We start from the raw sequence: 20,447 nt of genomic DNA on the forward strand, positions 1-20,447 counted from the left end.
ACGTGCGCTCTCGTACATCTTAAGGCGGCGATCATGGTTTCTTTGATTTTTGAATGCATACTCACGTCGGTTTTATGCTTTGTGGGGGGGGGCAGGGGCGCTTCTGTCTTGGTGTCTCGGTGTATTTGCGTGTTACTCAACATAAAAATCAGTTGGAAGTCAGCGCTTGTCTTCGTCGTTCTTTTGGTCCCCGTCTATATGCACGCGCTACAAGTGATGTTTGCAATAGAATACCAACTAGCCCGTACCCGAACCCTGCTTCATTAATTGCGTCATATAGAGTTAATACGACTTGGGTGCGACTGTTTGCGCCCACTTGTGGCCAGAATACGAAAGTTGCTTACAGACGCGCTCCGACACGGACACGAAGCACTGCACCATGGCGGCGATGGTTCGCCGAGGCCTGCCAAATCTGAAGTTCTTCTGGCGCAGCGGGGCGCAATTTCGGTCATTTTGTTCCCCGCTTTCCGCACAATTCGGCCCAGGGATTCGATTGAATATTAAAACGGTGTAAATGGCGCGCTATCCTCGCCCCTGCTCTTCCCATTGAATTTTTTGCTGATAAATGAGCAGAATAAAGAGGAAGTACACGTTTGTCAGATGGTTGCACGGCCGCCATACGTGGCCGTACTCTTGCGCACACATGCCAGCAATTTCATCTCGCTTTCGAATATCGAAGAAACGTTGCTACGTACACTGTACTCTAGCACGGTACGTATAGGACATTCCCACCAATAGCGCGGACCCAATATCCTGGACTTCTAATTCGAGGATATCGGTGGGAATGTTAACGTAGATACACTGGCCTGCCGATTTTCGGAATTCTGTCACGCACTGCAGCTGTGGGGGACCAGGAAGAGGAGTCCCGCTGGTACACGCCTCACACATGTCACGCTCCGACGTTGGCAATGAGTTGTGTCTCTACATTGCTTCAATGCTAACACACGCCCGCTCAGTCATCATGAGATAGCTCCCGCCGCAATTCCTTTCATGATTATATTGGTGTAATTCGGCATAAAAAAAATTCATCTGGGAGCAGTCTCAAAAGAAAACCTGTGAAATTTTATGCCAAAGCTCGCAATGATCACAACTTACGCGGGAGATTATTGGAGCTGGTCTCATAGCTGGCGCAGCGCGTGTGTTAGCGCGCCATCTTCGTCCCTATCCGCTAAGCCACCGCGCCATGTCAGGTTCGCCCAATAAAAATTTACTTCCGTGATTCACAGTTTTGCCACTGCAACGTGACAGTATTGCCTATTTAGGCTAACGCATCACCGCCGACAGCCACCGTGAGATGGGTTCTGCGGCAGTTTCACTCATACTTAGTTACACCACCTGTTTTCATCTGGGAATCTTATGAGAACCTATAGCAAAACTAGCAACAGAAAATGGACCTGGCAAGACCCTAATGGTGAAACAAGAAATGAAATTGATTTCATACTTTCTGCCGATCCCAGTATAGTGCAGGATGTAGAAGTGATAGGTAGGGTAAAGTGTAGTGATCATATAGGTTAGTGCATACGGGCTAGGATTCACCTCAATTTGGAGAGAGAAAGAGCAAAATTGGTCGAGAAGAAACAGGTCAACCTATAGAGGCAGTTAGGGTAAAAGCAGACAAATTCAGGCTGGTACTTGCAAACAAATATGCAGCCTTAGAACAGAGAGATGATGATGACATAGAGCTAATGAATGAAACCGTAACTAGGTTGGCTTCGGACGCAGCAATTGAAATGGGAGGCAGGGCACCAAGGCAAGCAGCAGGCAAGCTCTCCTAAGTAACAAAGGACCTAATAAAGAAACGACAAAAAATGAAAGTGTCCAACTCAAGAGATAAGATAACATTCGTGGAACTGTCGAACTGATCAGCAAGGCGAAAATAAGTTATATTCGAAACTATAACGTGAGAAAGACTGAAGAAGCCGTAAAAAAGGACGCAGCCTGAAATCAGTGAGAAAGAAACTTGACATATAGGACAAACCAAGATGCATGCACTAGAAGATAAGCAGGGTAATATCATCAGTAATCTCGAAGATATAGAAAAAGTAGCGGAAGAATTCTATACTGACCTGTACCCAGAGGAGTCAGGATACCTCAATTGGAAACAGTAATGAACAGGATACATGAAACTCCTCCTGTAACTAGCGATGAGGTCAGAAGGGCCTTGCAGCAGTGCGGCAGGAGAAGATGGAATAAGAGTCGATTTAATCAAAGATGGGGGAGACCTAATGCTTGGAAAAGTGGCGGCTCTTTATACGAAATGTCTATCGACTGCAATTAAGGGTCCCAGAAAAATGGAAGAATGCAAACATTATACTAATCCACAAAAAGGGAGACGTTAGAGAATTGAAAAATTATAGGCCAATTAGCTTATATAATAATAGGCACGCTTCGGCCTCTGCGGCCCCAACCCACGGGCCGCCCGGCTTCCAGCTTTGATCCCCCCGCTACCGCTTGGGTGCCCCGGAGATCCTGCGCCGCCTGCTTTAATATAACCTCAGGTGCTCTCCTGAGGCCTCCGTTTGCCGGTTACATGTGCCCTCCTGGAGCAGTGCTTGTAAAAAATCCGATCTATCGTCGCGACGAAAAATTCGACCCGCGACTTATAAAACACCGGTCAGAACATTGTCCCTTCAGACACAGCGATCACCAAGCGGCGTCCACTGCCTCACCGCGCGGGCAGCCAGCGGCGGAGCGTATAAACCAACTCGACCGAACTCCGCAATGCCGGCATGTCAGGGGACAAACGAATACAACGCAATCTAAGAAACCTCCTCCGTAGTGCCTAGGCTGAGTCATATATTCAAGGAGCAAAAGCCCCCAGATTTTCTCTCTCGCGCCCGCTCTTACTCGCGCCTGCGCAGAAACGTCGAGCTCCGTCAAAAGTGGCACGCCCCGCTGTATCTACGAGCAATTCTAAATACGCGTCCCGGACTAGGGACCTCCCCCTAGACTTTGTAAGGGCTGGGCCCTTAGGGATCAGCTCACACCTCTCTAAATAGAAGAAATAAAGTTTATCACCACCACCACTGAGGATATTTCGCTTTCTTCAAGCTGGGGCCTTATTACCCGCCGTGGTTGCTCAGTGGCTATGGTACTGTTGGGCTGCTGAGCACGAGGTCGCGGGATCGAATCCCGGCCGCGGCGGCCGCATTTCGATGGGGGCGAAATGCGAAAACACCCGTATACTTAGATTTAGGTGCACGTTAAAGAACCCCAGGTGGTCGAAATTTCCGGAGTCCTCCACTACGGCGTGCCTCGTAATCAGAAAGTGGTTTTGGCACGTTAAACCCCACAATTTAATTTTTTAAGCTGGGGCCTTATTCATGCAACACAAATGACGCCCTCGTGAAGAGGCGCGTCACGGTCGACAGCAGCAGGCTGGCAATCGCAAGGGCGGCCGTCTGCATCGCAAAGGCAAGTCGATTAAGTGGCTGCGCTGTGGTGCAGCCACCGAGCCCACAAGTTCGAGAGTACGCTGCGTGTCCACCGTCGCAGTTGGGATAGCGGAGCCTGCCACTACAGTTGTTGGGTGCGTGTGTGTCTTCGCCATATTTCGCACGGGTCAGTCGGCCTCGGCAGCTTTGCGAACCACGGCCATATCTCTGACACTTGAAGCATCTTTGGAGATTTGGTATGTAAGGTCTGACTGGGAATTTTGGTGTATCCTGTTTCTAGGGTTTCCGGTAGCACACCCGAAGCAAAGGTGAGAATCAGATTTTAGCTGGAATATCCTGGTTATCTCGTTTGATCTTTATTCTTCGCACTTTGATCACACTGTGTTCTTTCCAGCCCTCCAGGAGCTCTTCCTCGCTTAGGCTCAAGAGATCGTCATCTAAGATGACTTCTTTACTTGTGTTGAATGATCGATGTGGGGTCGCAGTTATTGACACAGTACCGATATGCTAAGAGCTTCGCGTGTTTGCTGTGTTGTTAAGTGTTGCGCACCCCAAGGTGGAGGTCGCCGCTGCTCATTTTTGACACTTTGTAGCCAGCACCTAGTTTTTTGGCGAGACATTTAGCCACATTGAAATGGTTCGGACGGTCTCTTCATGATCTCGAGAATGTAGAACATGGAAGCGTGGGAATGTTTCTTTGCACTGGCTGAACAGCTAAACATTGTTTTGGATGCGTCTTCTTTTGGAAAGAGGACAATCTGGAAGTGGGGTGAACGATGTCTTAGCCATACAGAATTTATTTGATTTCAGCAGCTACGCCAGCTGCCCTCCATCTAGCCCAACAAGAGGACGCTACGAGTTACGAAGAAAACGAAGACGCCAGCTGTACGTAGCTAGCATATTTAGTCGAATGTAAGGCGGCCACGATGGTAACGCGAGGGTCGACTTTCCCGTCAAGCGAAATAATAAAATAAACCGCAAATGTAACGCGAGACGAAATGAAGAAGAAATGGTGCCTTTAATCACAATTCGAAAATAAGTTCTCTTGGACGGTCCCTTTCAGAGGTCGTTTAGGTTAAGTGAAATTTCGCGTGATTTGGCACCAAAAGCGTGCCCGACAGGTGTTTCTGGCGCTTGGCCGAGGTCGCTATCAGTACCAAGAGCGCTGTCAGCCGTGTACTTCGAGGGGTTCGTTGGCGGGACGAGCCAAGCCTCGCGAAAGCGAAAATATCTCCGAAGCTTCGAGCTTGTTTGAGATTCTTAAGGGGCCGCAAAACCATCTCATTTGGAGACCAGGGCCCTAAAAGCTTCACAGAGCCCTTCCTACCGGCCTCGGATTGAAAGAGGGCCGCCCATTGGGTTTGCCATCCGCGAATCGTTGACTCGTTGACGGCGAGCCACATCCTCTCGGCCATCAAAATTGCTCGTCTCTCGAATTGGTCGGCATACCGAATGCTCTACGTTGCCAAATTAACGTCCCGAATAAACGGAGTCGAAGCGCGAAAGGCCACAGGGTGCTGCAGCACCGTAACTGTAACACTAGTCCAAGCACAGCGAAAAATGGCGTCGATTACAACAAAAACAAAGTTTTGGCTTCAATCAACTTCTTTATAGATTGGATCAATTGACATGTATGTCGTCAACATGACGATAAAAAAAAACCGCAATATTTAGGATATTTGTATTAAAACGGTCGATTTTGCCGTTATTCGAATGTAACGCGAGGGTCGAGTTCAAGCAACGAAAATCATCAGAAAACCTCGCGTTACAATCGAGTAAATACGGTACTATAACCTAATTATAACATACCCAAGGTTGGATAGATTACACCAGGCTAACCCTTCCCACGAAACACAGAACCTCTTAAAAACTTCTTGAAACGGCTACAAACGGCTATAGACGTCTTGGTCTATGACAAGACTGAAGATAGAATTTCTTCTAAACATAACCTCCGCACTTGGAATATGCTAGTATATATTCTATCTGCGGCAAAACCCACTACTGGTGTCACTAGAGTGTGTTTTGGTAAACACATTCAGAATGTCTAACTCAAGAACTTTTCTAGATCTTTTTGTCTAAAAGTGCATAAAATGCCAAACGACGTGTTAAAAGTGCGGTTACCGTCGGCCGTCGGCGTTAGCGAATAAAACACGCCACAGACAAATCGAACTCGTTGGAAGCAACGTAAGTTAATTGGCTTTGATATTAAATAATTTCACATCAGAACTTCAACAATCAAGGGCGTGTTATTGTTTTCCATACGGGGCGTGCACACGACGCCAGGAAGCCATTCTATGCTCGCGCAGCAGGTATACTGATAGCAGCAGGAGCGAAACGCCGGCGTTGCACAGCTGTGTCACAGAGCCACCGCGCTGCGATCACTTCGGCGACACAATCCAAATTTGTCGGACATCTGATTCTGTGCTGGAAACACTGGGAGGCAGGAAGTTTGAAAAAACGGCCACTGCCGCCCCCAATGTCTCGGTCGTGGGTTCGTTATGCCACTTGTGCGTCATTCAAAGCCGTTCTGTACATTTATACTGGATATTAATTGGAGTCATTTAGCTGTGCTGATTCTGCTTGCCGTGTGTTTTGCATCAGTGCTTCGTGACATCGGCTGTATTGCGCGTTTGCGCCGACGGCTTACTACCACAATGGCGTGATCTGCGTTCGCCGCCTTCGTGTCTCGGTGCGTCTTTGTATACGTCGCACGTTCGGACAACACTTTTTCCGGTAAGTGAAATACATTGCACTTTGTTTTTCGTCAACAATGTGAATATTTTTAGGTGTTACCCGCGACAATTCTTGATATATGGGCTCTTCTGCCCTGCGAGTTTTCGTCATTACTTATTGGTTCTTCTTGTGTTCAGCCGTTCAGCACTACCGCGCTCCACGACTTTCGCAACACCAGTCAGAACTTTGCCCTGCTTGTTAGTCTTTGTGGTTAACGTAGCACGAACCAACCGAAAGGAGTGCATTCGAAGACGACGCGCTGGCTGTAATGCTGAACCAGACTGAACTCGCCCTATTTTGTGTCCTTTTGTTCTTGCGTGTGCGCGCGTGTGTGTCAGTGACTATGCAGTTTGTAGCGTTCCCACTTTATAGCAAAACAAAAATATAACTGCAATGTTTACTTCATCTATAAAATTCCAAATTAAATCGTCTGCTGATGTACAAATTTCACTTGTGTTCTAAATAAGCAGCAAAACCTTTAACCTAGTAGGTGCTTCATCTGGGAGTGAGAACACGACAGCTTGGCATTTATTAATGAATGACTGTGACTGGGTCACTTTATTTGTAATTGCAAATCTGCCTTTCAACTGACTTGATGCTATCTTATTTTGTTCCTTTCACTCTATAGACGGCTGGACATCCTTCTTGTACCTTGGCGCTAGCTGGATGACGGGACCTCATCATGATAAGCCAATGTACTGTACCCTCTCTGGTCCTCCCAGTGCTTTTTATATGGGTTAAGGCCAGGTAGCGCTTCGTGGTAAAATAGCTAGTTGGTGTCTCACAAACGGGCATTTTTTTTTTTGCATTGGTCCATTATAAACTGCCACTATTATAACCAATTTCTCAGTGCCAGTGTACATACGCAGTTCTAGTAATAATTAGTTTCCCTAAGCCTTACAAAATGTACCTGTAGGTAGTCATTGCTATGTAAGAACTCAAAAATTAAGTCTGCTGTGTCATACAAGTATACCATACATAAGTAAAAATTTGCTACAGTAGTGTACATTACACCTTGCTTCCCTAATGCACAAATGTATTCAAGCCAGTATTTGATTAGATTGGTATTCTAAATGTTTTCTGTGTGACTTAGTTTCTTTACGGGAATTTACTGTACAGCATCAGCAAGCAGTCTAATTTAAGATTTGTGTGTGCTGTAAAAGGTGTGCTTTGCCGCTAGAATTGATAAAACATGGGCCGAGGCTTCCATACAAGGACAAACTTCAATTTCGCTCTACCACCATCAGCACTTGGCTGGCGCTTGCAAAATGAATCACATCAGGTAGCTTGTGCCAGACTGTTTTTAACCTTATTGTGAGGAGATCACAAAGTGATGTGTGGAGGCGCCTGCGTCTGAGATGTAGATTGCGCTGCAACATATGTGCATGTAGAACAGGCATGATGCTGAGGGTTCCAGCAGTTTGCTGAGGTGCTTTTAAAATTTTTTCATAACTGCAATTTTACCTGTGCTGTTTTTTATCACCTATTTCAATAATATCATTGGAGGTGTTATCAGAATTTAGCAATCTATTTGCCCTAGCCCATTAGCCTGCCACATTTGCCTTTTCACTAGGTGGGAAATTATTCAGCATGGACCATTACTTGAATACACCTTTTTGTGTGCAGTGGCTTCTCAATTGCGAGTCAACATAGATTCTCAGAATTACCTGAGGCTATAGATGCACTGATGAATTTGCTACCTATATGAATAACTTTACACTTTCTTGCGCAAACAGCATGTTAACACTTCCAAGACAGTGGGCAATGTTATCGTTTGATCACATCATGAGATACTTTCAATTTTGTATGACGCATCATCCAAGGTGTTGCATCATTTGTGTGAGGTATTGCCCTAATCCAATTAGGGTCACATGAAAATATATCAACAAAAGTGATTGATCCAGCTAGGAGTGTTGCTTTGGAACAATACTTTATCACCAGTCCTCCTTTGCATGCTACCTGCTTACTGTGTACTGTGTCATGTTTAAGTTTGAAAGAAAGGCAACAGCTAGGCAGCGCAAAATGCCAAACTTGCTTTTAGTTCAACAATTTAAAACGCTATTTAACTTTTTAATTAAGTTAGTACATCATTTACCTGCAGAGTGAATTACTGTTTTAAACTGATTATATTTTGCAGGAAGCTTCTCAGAATTGTGTGACAGGTTGATGAGTGGCTTTTTAGCCACAAAACACCATAAAATAATTTAAAGGCTCACTCTGCTATGCAACTTAATGACTATATGCCAGGAACAAGGTCTCCGAGTTGTGGCGCTGGCTGACATTCCCAGGGTTCTACTAGAACACATAAATACCCAAGAAAGTGGATGGGAAAACGACGCCGCTGTAGCTCAATTGGTAGAGCATAGCACGCGAAATGCGAAGTTTGTGGGTTCGGTTACCACCTGCGGCAAGGTGTTTTTTCATCCACTTTAGTTTTCATTAATTTATCGTTTCTTTATTTCATTTATTAAGCACAAGTAATTTCCCCTATGTTGTCCTTGGTGTCAGTGTTTGTTGGCTTCTTATGATAGGAAATATACTTGTCATTTTAAACATCATCGCATACATACCTTAAGATACCCGTAATTTAAGAGAAAGGAGTGCTTAAATTTATTTTTATTGTGAGCCAAACTTCTTACTTAGCACATATTACTAATTGAAGTTCCAATTTCAATATTCCCATTTCCTCCCTCACCTTTTTTCCCCTCTTCTGTGCAGGTGTTGCTTGCCTATGTCTACAAGAACCGTCACGCGTGGCCTGTGACAGCAAGCTTTTGTGGGCAGCAAGTGCTCTCCTACGAAGGCTGGCCTACTCTGGCAGCGGCGGCAATCATCTTCAAGATTTATCCATGATCACCTTTGCCACTCTTTTGTCACTCTTGTTGATTACACTTTCTGCATCTTTTCTAATTTATTAGGTAATAAAGTATGAGTATGTGACATGGTGTGAAGTTGATGTCTTGCTGCATTTTCGCGTGCAATCATCATTTATGCATGAAAAGCTCATCATACAGTTTATGAAAAAAAATAACAGCATATTATGATTTATCTTTCAGTTCTGGTAACATGCAATGTACAAGGAATTCACTAATGGATGGTATGCCGAAGAACGGGCCATTATTTCTGCGTGATGCTGTGCAAGCATGTGGCGTTACTTACAAGAGGCACCCACAAAGTAAGTTACAATTTACTTTTAAATGAAGCATGGACATCAGAAAAAATATATTTATATTGCTAGTTAGAGTGGTTCGCAGAGTGTTTTTCCAGATGTGTACTATCCATTATTTTTTAACTCATTGCAGCACAGTGTTCTGTTTCGTATACTGGTGTAAGGCTATTGTGTAGCTGAAACCAGGATGTAATTTTTGCCTGAACTGCAGCATCACTGACAAAATTTTTCTTTGCTAGAACCTATTTCAATTTGGTGGAGACCCAGCAGGGCGAAGTTTTGTCAATAATGACGTGTTTCACGCAGAGATGTTCTTGTTTAGGTCAATGGGTGAACATCGGAATGATATCAGCATACAATACAGATCTTGTTTTATTTGCAAAATAATTCTGACAGGCGGCATTCAATTGATTGGTCTAATTAAAAAGCACTAATTGACCAATGAGACTGTACTACACCATTCCCATGGTTCACATCTGGAAAAACTACCTGTGCATCACTCTATCCGACAACATACTTTTTTTCTGATGTCCATGCCTCGTTTAAAATAAATTGTAACTGTGGGCAAACGTCGTGCTACTGTAACAGCTGCCGCAAAAATTTGAGGGAATGTCTAATAAAAGTCTTCAGTTGTTCTTGCCAAGCTGTCCATTAGCCAACTTTTAGCGTAACGTTAGCAGGGCTTACTGAAGTACTTCTAGACGTCCATGGCTACAAAATGTCTTGATCAAGACAGCTACTAGGCTTTTGAATTAGCCGTTCAAGACATCTTTTAGACATCAAATAGCTGCTTGAGTGTTTCGTGGGTTGCTGCCTGGGAAATCGGAAGTAAACAAATAGAAGACAGGAAAGACTGAACTAAGAGTCCTGTGTCTTGTCTGCACGCCTCATGCTTTTTGCATAATGAATCGTTACCAACTAGCTCAGCATTCTGTCGTTCTAAGAGAGAAAGGTGAAGTTTTGTGAGGAGGACAGGAATATGCAACAACCTATTTTCCCCGGTTACGTAATACTCAATTGTGGTGCCACCGGCCGGACTGCGTAATTCATTTTGCAGGGCAGCAGGGCCCTCGACAGCGGCCACAGAACACCTACATGCTGTGGCGCCGCACCTCTGGGCACTTTTGTCCCTAAGAATGCCATTTGCCTAGGTACTAACCAAGGAGGTACTAACGCAGGAAACGCCCCTAGATCCATTCGTCCCTAGGCAACGCTGTCTGCGCAACTTAAAACACGCACCCTGCTACATCTGCTGCTCTGCCGTACTCAGCGGTAATAAATCGTATTTTCTCTGTCACGATAAGGGAATATAAAAATCGACGTGCCGCCATGGTTCACGTTCTCCTGGGCGGCCGTGCTACCAGTTTGTTCTGTGGTGCTACAGTCGAAGGCCCTGCTGCCCTAGAGAAATAATTAGCGGGTGAGCGCCGTCCTGCTCGCTCAACCTATTTGTAGTACACTATAGTTAAAATTACATAACGGTGCAGTAAAAAAAAAAATGACAGCTCTGGCACATATGATATGCATTTACAGGTATATGTATATTATAGGAGTACTGCAGTTGCCGCCTGACAGCTGCTAAAAGCCGCATCGCCATTGTTATCTTAATGGTATGGCGGTAGTTTTTAAGATCGCAGCTCGTGCTGCGTGAACAGCGTTTACTTTAGTTTTCTTCCTTGTTTTTGACATTCCATGTGTTCGTTTGGTCATAGGGAGGTCTTATCAATCGCATTTTTCGTAGCCTACGAAGAGCGACGCGAAGGTTCGTTAAAAGAATACCTATAACAACCTGACAGCTGGCATGGCGACGAGCGGCGCGAGCGCTGACGGCAGTTTGACGCGAACGACGGCGGAGGAAACGGAGGCATATTTTGCTTGGGTTGAATACGTGCAGTCTGTCGCAGAATCGGCAGATATGGAGGAAAAGGTACGAAGCGCCGTGGACAAAACTAAGGTGAGCATCACCCTTTGGGTCAGCGTGCGTTCGTGTTCAGCGTTGTTTCGAGTGCGTACTTTGCACATTGTGACTGGATTTGTCTGTCGCGGTCTGTGGCCCTATTTGGTGCATACTTCGCGTAGTAAAGAATCACAAAGAGGCACCACAGCAGAAATTGACAGGTGTGCGTGCGCGCACTCTCCTACTACGTCACGTACGCATCAACTAGGCCTGCTGCAAATCCTTTGAAGTCATTCCTAATTTTGGAGACTGTGGAGAGGCCGACCTAATTCTTTGCCCCCGTGGCACTTCGGAGTGGGAACTCGCTAGAAAGCCAAAGGGGCCTGTTTTGGGGACAAATTAAGCGCCTGCCAGAGGCTGTCTGCTAACGCTGTAATCCTCCTACTCACGATTTGTGCCCCCTTTCAGTTATGAATTATGATGGGCTGCCTGTAATTAATAAATGTGTTGATGTTGCGTAATGTTATTCCCTTGTGCTGCGGACTTTATTGAAAGAAAGTCAAGGCACTAGGATGGTTATTTGTGCATTTTCCATGGAGTCTCCAAAAATTACTCTGTAATTACATTGATTCACTGCATAGCCATTCATGTCATGTTTTTCATAAAGAGGGTTGAATGATTCACTCGAAGCACTGGCACCAGTTAATTATTCGCTGCAGCCATTAGGAGGAAGGAGAAACGTTTCCTTTACCACTGGCCGAAGAAATGCGGCCTGTTGAAAAATGCTGTCAGACAAGGCAGTACCTTCATTAAAGGTGTTGTGTTAGCAATACTCCATTTTGGATGTAAGGTAGCGCACATAAAAACCAGGACGCACAGGAAGGAATACCGACACACCACTAGCACAGAATTCCAAGCTGAAGTACTTGTTGATACCATATACATATATGCTGAAACAAGCTGAAATACAAACGTGGCCTGAATTGCCAAGGTCTTCTGATTCAGTTAATGTAAAGAAAATTGCTTCCACAGAAACAGCATTTCCTTGTCATGCAAACTGACTGATGTCCAGCTAACAGTTTTCCTTTTTTTTTGTAAATGTGATATGCTTCAACCACTTCTCGGGAAGTCTGATATTTGTGTTTTAACAACTGCACGATAAGCAGCACAGGGATAGACTGCTGGAAGCTGCATTGCTGACAGACGCACTGTGCTCCTAACTGTACATTAGTGTTCTGCCTGTTCCATGGAAGTTTTACCACACGATGAGGACATTTTATAAACCATGCCACTATAACGGGGTACCAACTTTAGTGTATGTTTGAAACCACATTTGTCTTGAGATGCCTCATGCTGTTTAGTAGTCCAGTTGTTGACAAGAGCGCAATTCAGTCGCAGCCTATTCCTCGCAAAAAAGATGATGTTGATGGCATATCGCTTTCCGACGTTCCTGGACCCATGCACTAACTTGTGCTGACATCCGTGAGTGCTGCTGGTCAGCTGTTTGGTTTTTGTGTCCTGTTTTATATTCAAAATGAAGCATTACCGACTCACCACAGTCTGTTTCATTGTAGCTACACTGTGCACATTCCAGTGAAACGGGGCCTTGTTGGGCAAACAGAAGGTTCAATTTATCCATAGCTTGGTGTCCATGCTCTTTTTCTCACCACTACTATTAGACAAAAGTGGCAGAAACATTTCATGTGCACAGATGTCTACACTGTGACTGAAACAGATTGACTGTCTCAGTGTGGTCATCAAAGAGATTGGATTGAGAAATTTCAATGTCCCACAGGAGTACACAGGTTACTGTAGACACCGTAGTGTGTTGTTCCAGATTTACATTGAACACCTTGGGTTCTTTGACGTTCATCGAAAATACACTACAGCTTACCCGTGAGACCTTTAGATTCTCTATTTCTCTGTCTTTCTTTTGAGACTCGCTGCTAAGCTCAATATCATTGGTCTGATCACAGCAGCAAGGGCTGAATTTTGATGTGAGCGAAATGCAAGTCATCTACTTAGATTTAGGTGCACATTCAAGAACCCCAGGTGGTCAAAACTAACTCGGAGTCCCTCACTGTGGTGTGCCCCATAATGAGAGCATGGTTTTCATACGTAAAACCCCAGAATTTAAATGATTTAATCTGAAATTTGTTGAACCTGCAGTTGTCTTGTCCATTCGTTAAAAAGCACAAAATGTGGCTTGTACCGCACACTTGGCTTCATTAGACTTTCGCTAGCTGTGTAGTTTATTTCCAAAAGATGCTTGTGAAAATTAAAGCGCTGATACTGCTTATACTGTCAAAGCAGCAAGTGCACTGTTGTTCTACAGTGTGTGTAGAATGAAAATTCTACAGAAATGATAGAACCGAAAAATTGTGAAAGTGTTGAAATTGCCTCTTGCAGAGGCTAAAAAAAGAAAAGAAAAGGAAGCACTGTGGTTTGACTGCAGAGTGCTACTTTCATTGAGACAGGTAGGGTTTTGTCCACAGTTGCTATAGTGCTGAAACAAGCGCCAATGTGGAAGAAAGAAAAGATACAGTCCCCGAGGCAGTACCTTCCTGAAGCAGTGGTATATGAAGTATGATATACACTGTTTTGTGCTGCCTTTCCTCACCAACACTTCTTGTCACGTGTGTGTGTAGGGCATTGACGCTGTATTACTAAGCGGCGCCTTCATGGACTGTGTGACAGTGCCCACACAGGCAATATTCCTTCTTTCCCTCTCATCCTTTGTACCCCTTATCCAATACAGGGTGACCGACCGAAGATACCCTGCTTTTCAAAGACCAGCTGCCGTGAAATTTTGCGCCTTCTATTACGGTTGATTTCACATAGCGCAGCTTTATATGTGAAATACGAGTAGATGCGTCATGAAATGCTGGAGAAAATAGCTGTTACTGATACTTAAACTGAAAATAAAAAGAAACGCTACTATTACCGCTTGCCCGTAGTGGCGCATGACTTATAATGTGCAGCTCTTTGGCATGACTTCCAAGATTATGCAGCACCTACAGCTGCCTGTGGCACACTGAAAAATCTTGGAGGCGACTTGCTGGGACTTGTGCCGCGTGTACTCACCACTAGCTGCACGGGTCGTTCACATAGGTGCTATTTAAATGCTTCTAATAACTTGCAAGAAAATGAGACAATTTCTAGCCCTGCAATACTGACAAGATTCAACAGCATATATATATTTACTCAATTCTGAGCACCCCCTTTTTTCACGATCGCGATGCTCAAAGTGAGGGGGGGTGCTTAGATTCGAAAAATCTAGAGTGACCCTCCCGCCCTCTTTTTGCAGCAACATCACGACGAGACGGGTGCGAGAAATACCATTTTATTTTGCAAACATTCAAAAGAAAAATCAGTGCAGACAGTGAACCCACCGCTTGTGTAGGACGCTCAGTCACCATCACTGTCACTCGAGTTCGTCGCACTGCTTGAACTGCTGCCATTGGTATCCCACAGCAGGTCGTCTTCCGTTCCGTCGAAGTTATTTGTGATGAGCACTTCTTAAATGATTTGACCACAAGGTCCACTTGGACCCTCTTCCACGCGTCTGAAATCCACTTTGCGATGGTTGATGGAGACGCTTTCTGCAGCTTTCCCGTCGGCGTCTTCTTCCGGTCAGGGTTTCACACCCACTATTCGTACTCCGGCCGGAGATTGGCTTTGAAGGGCTTGTTGACTGAAATGTCGAGGGGTTGCAGCACTGGCGTCATGCCACCCGGGATCACAACCAAGTCGCTATTGATGTTCCGAAGCTTTGTCTTTACCTCCGGGGTCAGATGGCCGCGAAATGCGTCCAACAGAAGCATTGACTGCGTGCCTGCAGGTCCGTCGAGCAATGATTCCAGAGTGAGCAAGTGCGTTTGGCGGCCTTGGCTACGCGCTTTTCCTAACAAATAGGGGGGTGCTTAGATTCGCATGCAAACTTTTTTCCAAACTTTTTCACGAAAATAGAGGGACGGTGCTTAGAATCGCGAAAATACGGTACTAGTCATTTATTACCAATTTAACAAAAGTGAAATTTTGTTGCAGTTGGCCTTTAGTTTCCTTGTGTTTTCTTTGTTTTTATATGTCTCTCTCTTGTCATGAGCTTGCAACCACTTCAGTTGGTTCCACGCATTTTCAACTGCCGTGGTTGGCCCGCATTAAGTGCACAAAGAACAAAAATGTAGGAGCCATGAAATCCAGGAAAAACATGGGGAAGGCGGGAGATGGAAATTCAAGGCAATGAGGAAAACGAGAACAAGGTAGAAGTGGGAGCGAGTGTTTCGACAAGTGGACTTGTTTTTCAAGGCCTTGAAAAAGAAAAGTCTACTTGTCGAAACGTTGGCTCCTGCTTTTACCTTGTTCTCGTTTTGCTCAGGAATAACGAAAGAGACACGGACAGAGCGCGCTCTCCACACATTCATAGGATGCCAAAATAATAAAGCCAACAGGAACCAAACAAACAATGCATGCAACGGCACATGTACAAAAAGTATGACGCCTAATTTTGCGTAACGTCCCCTTGTGATCGTGGAAGAATTGCCAGCTCCTTGTAGCGGTGCACTGACGCCATGCGTGTCAAGTCATTCAAGTCATGCAGTTGTGCTCTCTACCCTGCCTCAGTAATTTCTCAAAAAGACATTAGGTGACGTTGCATTTTGTTTCTTTGTACTTGTCACGTTACATATTCTTCATGTGTATTTGTTCTGTTTGGTTCTCACTGACTTTTGTTTGTGATGTCCCATGAAGTATATACGATGTTCCAAGTAGCATGGAGCTAAAAAAAAAAATGTAACCCTTTGGTGTGGAAACCAAGTGCATGTTATTAGCGTGCTCCTAGCAAATCCTCTAGTATACCTTGGTCTTATTCATTCATTGGCGCCTGTGAATTGCTCTCTTTAATTAACATGTACAGCCAGAATATCAATACAATGTTTGCGGAGCACATTTGAAAACAATACTTGTAGTTGTTCTCGACATGCAACCATTTAATGTTTTTTTTTTCTGCATTTAAAACAAAGGTGGTGAAATATTTGAAGAGATGCCACAACTCTCCGCTTGCGTGTGTTTGAGAGCAACGCTGCTGTAGCATGCAAACATTGGCATTGGCAAACATTGGCATTGGCTATTTGTAAAGCTTTGTAAAATTTCTTTTTCACTCTCAGGGGGCAAGGTTAGGTATAATCAAATCTGCCGTTCATGACCTAGGCAGTATGTAGTGGTGCTTTCGGTACTAGCACTGTCCAACCGGGGTTACAAGTTTTGCTCCAGCCCAAAAGAATGTATGAGACCATGATGTTTCCTACTTAAGTTCTACTTACCCAGCACATTTACAAACTGCATGCTTTGCCCTGAAATGCAGCAATGGTATTTCAAACCAGCTATACCTTTAAAATGTGCCTGGCTGAAGAAGCAATACCCCTAATCTGCTCAATCATGTGGAATGCATGTTAACAAACACTTCAGATGCGCTTTTTATTTCAACAATGACGAATACTGCAGGCACTTTGTCAATGGCTGATGAGTACATGTCATAACGGTGTGTGCAAAATACCAATGTTATCACAAAGGATGTAGGAAATTATCGCTAGGTTGTACCACAAAATAGTAATGCGGAGGGAGCAGTGTAATGTAGCACGGGACGTTGATGCGTCCGGAGGTTGGACAAAACATATTTGCTTCAAATTTCCTGTAATTTATCATTTGCACAGCACAGCACTACACGCAGATACGACTCACCGTGAGGGCACTTTTGTTCAACCTTGTTCTTCAACACAGGTCATTGACACAGGTGTTGAATTTGTACTTTGCAGATACATAGATATTTTTACTGGTGATGAACACTACACAAATCCACACTGAGACCTGGGCTTGATAAATGAATATTAACCAAGCAACGGAAATGATGGCTATAGTCATGCAGCAACAATCTAGCAAAGTAAGTTCAATGCGACTGACGTCGAGCATGTGGTACTCTCCAGTCAGAAAATGCAAGACAAAAAAAGAAGAAAGGCACGGCAGCGTATATATCCAAAGATTAAATAGTATGTGCAGCCATGAACAGACTCAATCCTTGGACACTGATGCACTATCAAAATAGTGCACGTTTTCTTCATGACAAACAACAAACCCATATGCAGACACTTTGGTAGAACTTTCTGAAATACAGCCAGCAAGGAACACTTGTAGAGACACTGTCTTTACAACAATGAATCATTCCGGGCTCACTTCTCGCAATTCACTGAAGTTCGATAGACTCTTGGGTCAGCACAGTGGTAGGCAGAAATGCAACACGCAAAAAAAAAAGCTGCTCACAATTGATAATCGTTTGCTTTGGTTGTGCCCTTCTCGTTGCCATTATTTTGTCTTATTTGCACAATTAGACCATTTGCATTATTGATAGAAAAGTTCTCTTTCCCGATGCTGACAACTCTGGGACTTCAGTTTGCTCATTCTGCTACCAGCGCTTCAAACAATTCATCAGCCATAGCATGTCTCGTCAGTGGCTGTAGTTTGTCGTCAGGCATTGAGAAAGTGAACGATTGGCTGCTACTCTCGCATGGTTACGATGGTGACAAAAACAGTCCAATGGTGGGCAGGTGTTCTCTGGGCATGCATTTGACGACCTCTCCCCTCGCCATTTGCCTGCTCTTTCAAAAGAAGTGGGAAGGGAAAAGCGGCACAAAGCAATGCTTATCATCAACCATCATGTTTTTGCTTGTTATGAGTAGAGTGGCATAGCCAAGTGCAGCTGTTTCAATGAATGCTGCCCAATGGCTGTGGTAGGAAACTGCTTTTGTTGTGTGGCACCCGTGTATGATGTTAATAAAGAATATGAGCAGGCTTTCTTATTACTAGAAGTGTGCTCCTAATGTTTCTTTCTTAGCTTTAGCTCATATGCCTAACACTGGCTTCTTGTACATTTTGTACAGGCGCCTTCATTTTTTGCCCGTATATCTGCTGTAAAGAAGTTTACAAGTAATTAATTGGCCTGTTTTGAAGTCACTACATTTGATAAAGGTTATAAACAGTGATAAGGTACCTCGGAAAGGATGGCCAACGTTTCAATAGGACCTACCTTCTTCAAAGGCGGTCTCGTCATCCTCGGCAGCTTAGTTTTAACGGGTTAGTGGAGTGACGTCACGTGCGGTCGTCGTCAGTGGCAGCAGACTGGAAGGGAAAATGAACGACGTTGTTTGACGGCTTTAGGCGCGGTTTCTAAGATGAGGGGACAAGGGCGAGAGAGTGGGAAGGCGGCAGAAAAAGAAGAAAAAATAGAGAGAGAAAAGGACATAGGATGGGGGGGTGTTGGGGGAGCGAGATTTTAGGGAGCCTTGAGAGGTGTTATAGGCGGCAATGTGCGAGTAACAAAAAAGATGCGAGTTTGAAGAATGACTTGAGTAGCGTAGCAGCAGTGTGTTGGGCAAGTTTGAAGGTGTTAAAAGGCAACTCCGGCCATTTTTCGATGCCTGCGGATGTCAATGAAATTCGCTGAGTATGTCCCTCTACACAATCTTGTCATGTCCTCAAAAAACAAGTTTCAGAGTTGCACAAGGTTTTTACAAATGAATTTAATAAATTGCCTCGAACAACCCAACTTACCTGCTCCTCAGTTAATGTCAACATTGTGTATGACTAGAACTTGTTGCTGGGGGAGTTGGTTGGGATCTAATGAATACATTGTGCCAAAAAGGACAATAAAGACTTAGGAGGGAGAGTATGAAACGACAGATCGAGCGCTCGATCTGTCGTTTCATACTCTCCCTCCTAAGTCTTTATTGTCCTTTTTGGCACAACAATGTATTCATTAGATATTGTGTATGGCGCAGGCACATACCCAGGGGGGGGGGGGCTCGACCCTTCCCCCTCCGAAATTAAGCGGCATACCCCCCCCCCCCCCTCCGCCACCACTCCTTTAACACATTCCACAATCACCGTGAAATCAATGTTGAGACTTGACAGCTATTCAGTGGTCAACATTTTGCTGCCTTTTTCTCTCCTTTTGGATGGCGGTAGTTATCGGCAGCTCCTGGGGTGTGAAGCCCAGTTTTCTCATTGATTCGGTGCCCGTGCGATTAACTCGGGATGTGTTCAGTTGTCACCACTTAGTCAACGGTCACGTACATCGCTGTTGCTTCGTTAGTTCAACCTTCTTTGTTTAGACTGATCCAGGGACCAGGAAAGGTATTCGGTTCATAGTGAGCTGGTCTGTATGCTAGAGGAACAAGTTGCGGCCAGATAAAACGCCAGTTGCGTTTAACTTTTCCTTTTGCTTCATTATTCCCTCGAGTAATGGCTTGCCACGGTGCTGGCAGATCCTTGGAACCATATTCCCGCGATATGAGTTAGATAAGGTGGAAAATTAAATAATGCATAACAGCATCCATCATCAAACCCTGCAATAACCCTTACACCCATAAGCAATATGACTGTCACGCATTACCTTTTCTTGTATTTCCCTAACTGTACAGCACTTTTCGTGCAAAATTGGCAACTGGAAACAAGAGTTGCAAGGAGTTGAGAAATTAAGTGATATACTAAGGGAGAGAGCCATGGCAACAGCCAAACGGGAAGGAAAAGCGAAAATTAAAAAATTTAACCATTGTTTATGAAAATATTTACGGATCAACATCTTTTTATTTAAAAAGTAGAGAAAACACCACTGGAAGTGAAGAACAATTCCGTGTATTTGGAATAACACTTCTACAGTTATCCGTCGAGTCACCTGACGCAGCCACTTCTCTGCTGTGCTTATCTAGGTGTTTTTCTAACCTTCCGCAGTGGCCGCAGTATGTCTAGAACCACAGCGTCCTGCGCTCTACGCGGTTGTATGGGACAGGCAACCACACAATGGCGCTCTTTGGCCATACCTGGCCCTTGCGCCACTTAACAATACACATTCATCCAGGCAACCACGCATTGTTATGCAACTTCCCAAATAACAATACGAGTCGTAGGTATACTTTGTGGCACAAAATACATTTCTGGAAAAGGGACAGAAGAAAGGGAGACAAAGTATACCTAGGAAATCTAAGCACCAACTTGCCCAAGAAGAAGTCCTTTTGGAATACGAGTCGATTTTGGCACTTGATAGAGCAGTAAACGAGGGATCCAAAAGAATTGTGATTGTTCCACAAATATGTATTTCTCTATAATTCTTCCAGAGCTAATTCAAAGAAACACTACTATAGTCAGATACAACTTAAGTCTGCAGTAAAGCCCCACCCATGCCCTCATAGCCGCCAGCCACTGT

General features: G+C 44.5%; 1 protein-coding gene across 2 annotated transcripts in view; it reads left to right on the forward strand.

The window, feature by feature from the left end:
- The first annotated feature begins 10,825 nt into the window (after positions 1-10,825).
- LOC126522368 (uncharacterized) overlaps positions 10,826-20,447 on the forward strand; it is a 58,175-nt gene continuing 48,553 nt past the window's right edge. The window contains exon 1 of one of the 2 annotated variants that reach the window (XR_008610502.2): positions 10,826-11,251. Coding sequence is in view for 1 of the 2 variants with exons in the window: in XM_050171108.3 (XP_050027065.1) it covers positions 11,099-11,251 (153 nt within the window). In the remaining variant the exon portion in view is untranslated. The remainder of the gene's footprint in view (positions 11,252-20,447) is intronic. The other variant, XM_050171108.3, reaches the window with a different exon arrangement.

Source organism: Dermacentor andersoni, chromosome 6 (genome assembly GCF_023375885.2).
Source record: "Dermacentor andersoni chromosome 6, qqDerAnde1_hic_scaffold, whole genome shotgun sequence".
Taxonomy (NCBI): domain Eukaryota; kingdom Metazoa; phylum Arthropoda; class Arachnida; order Ixodida; family Ixodidae; genus Dermacentor; species Dermacentor andersoni.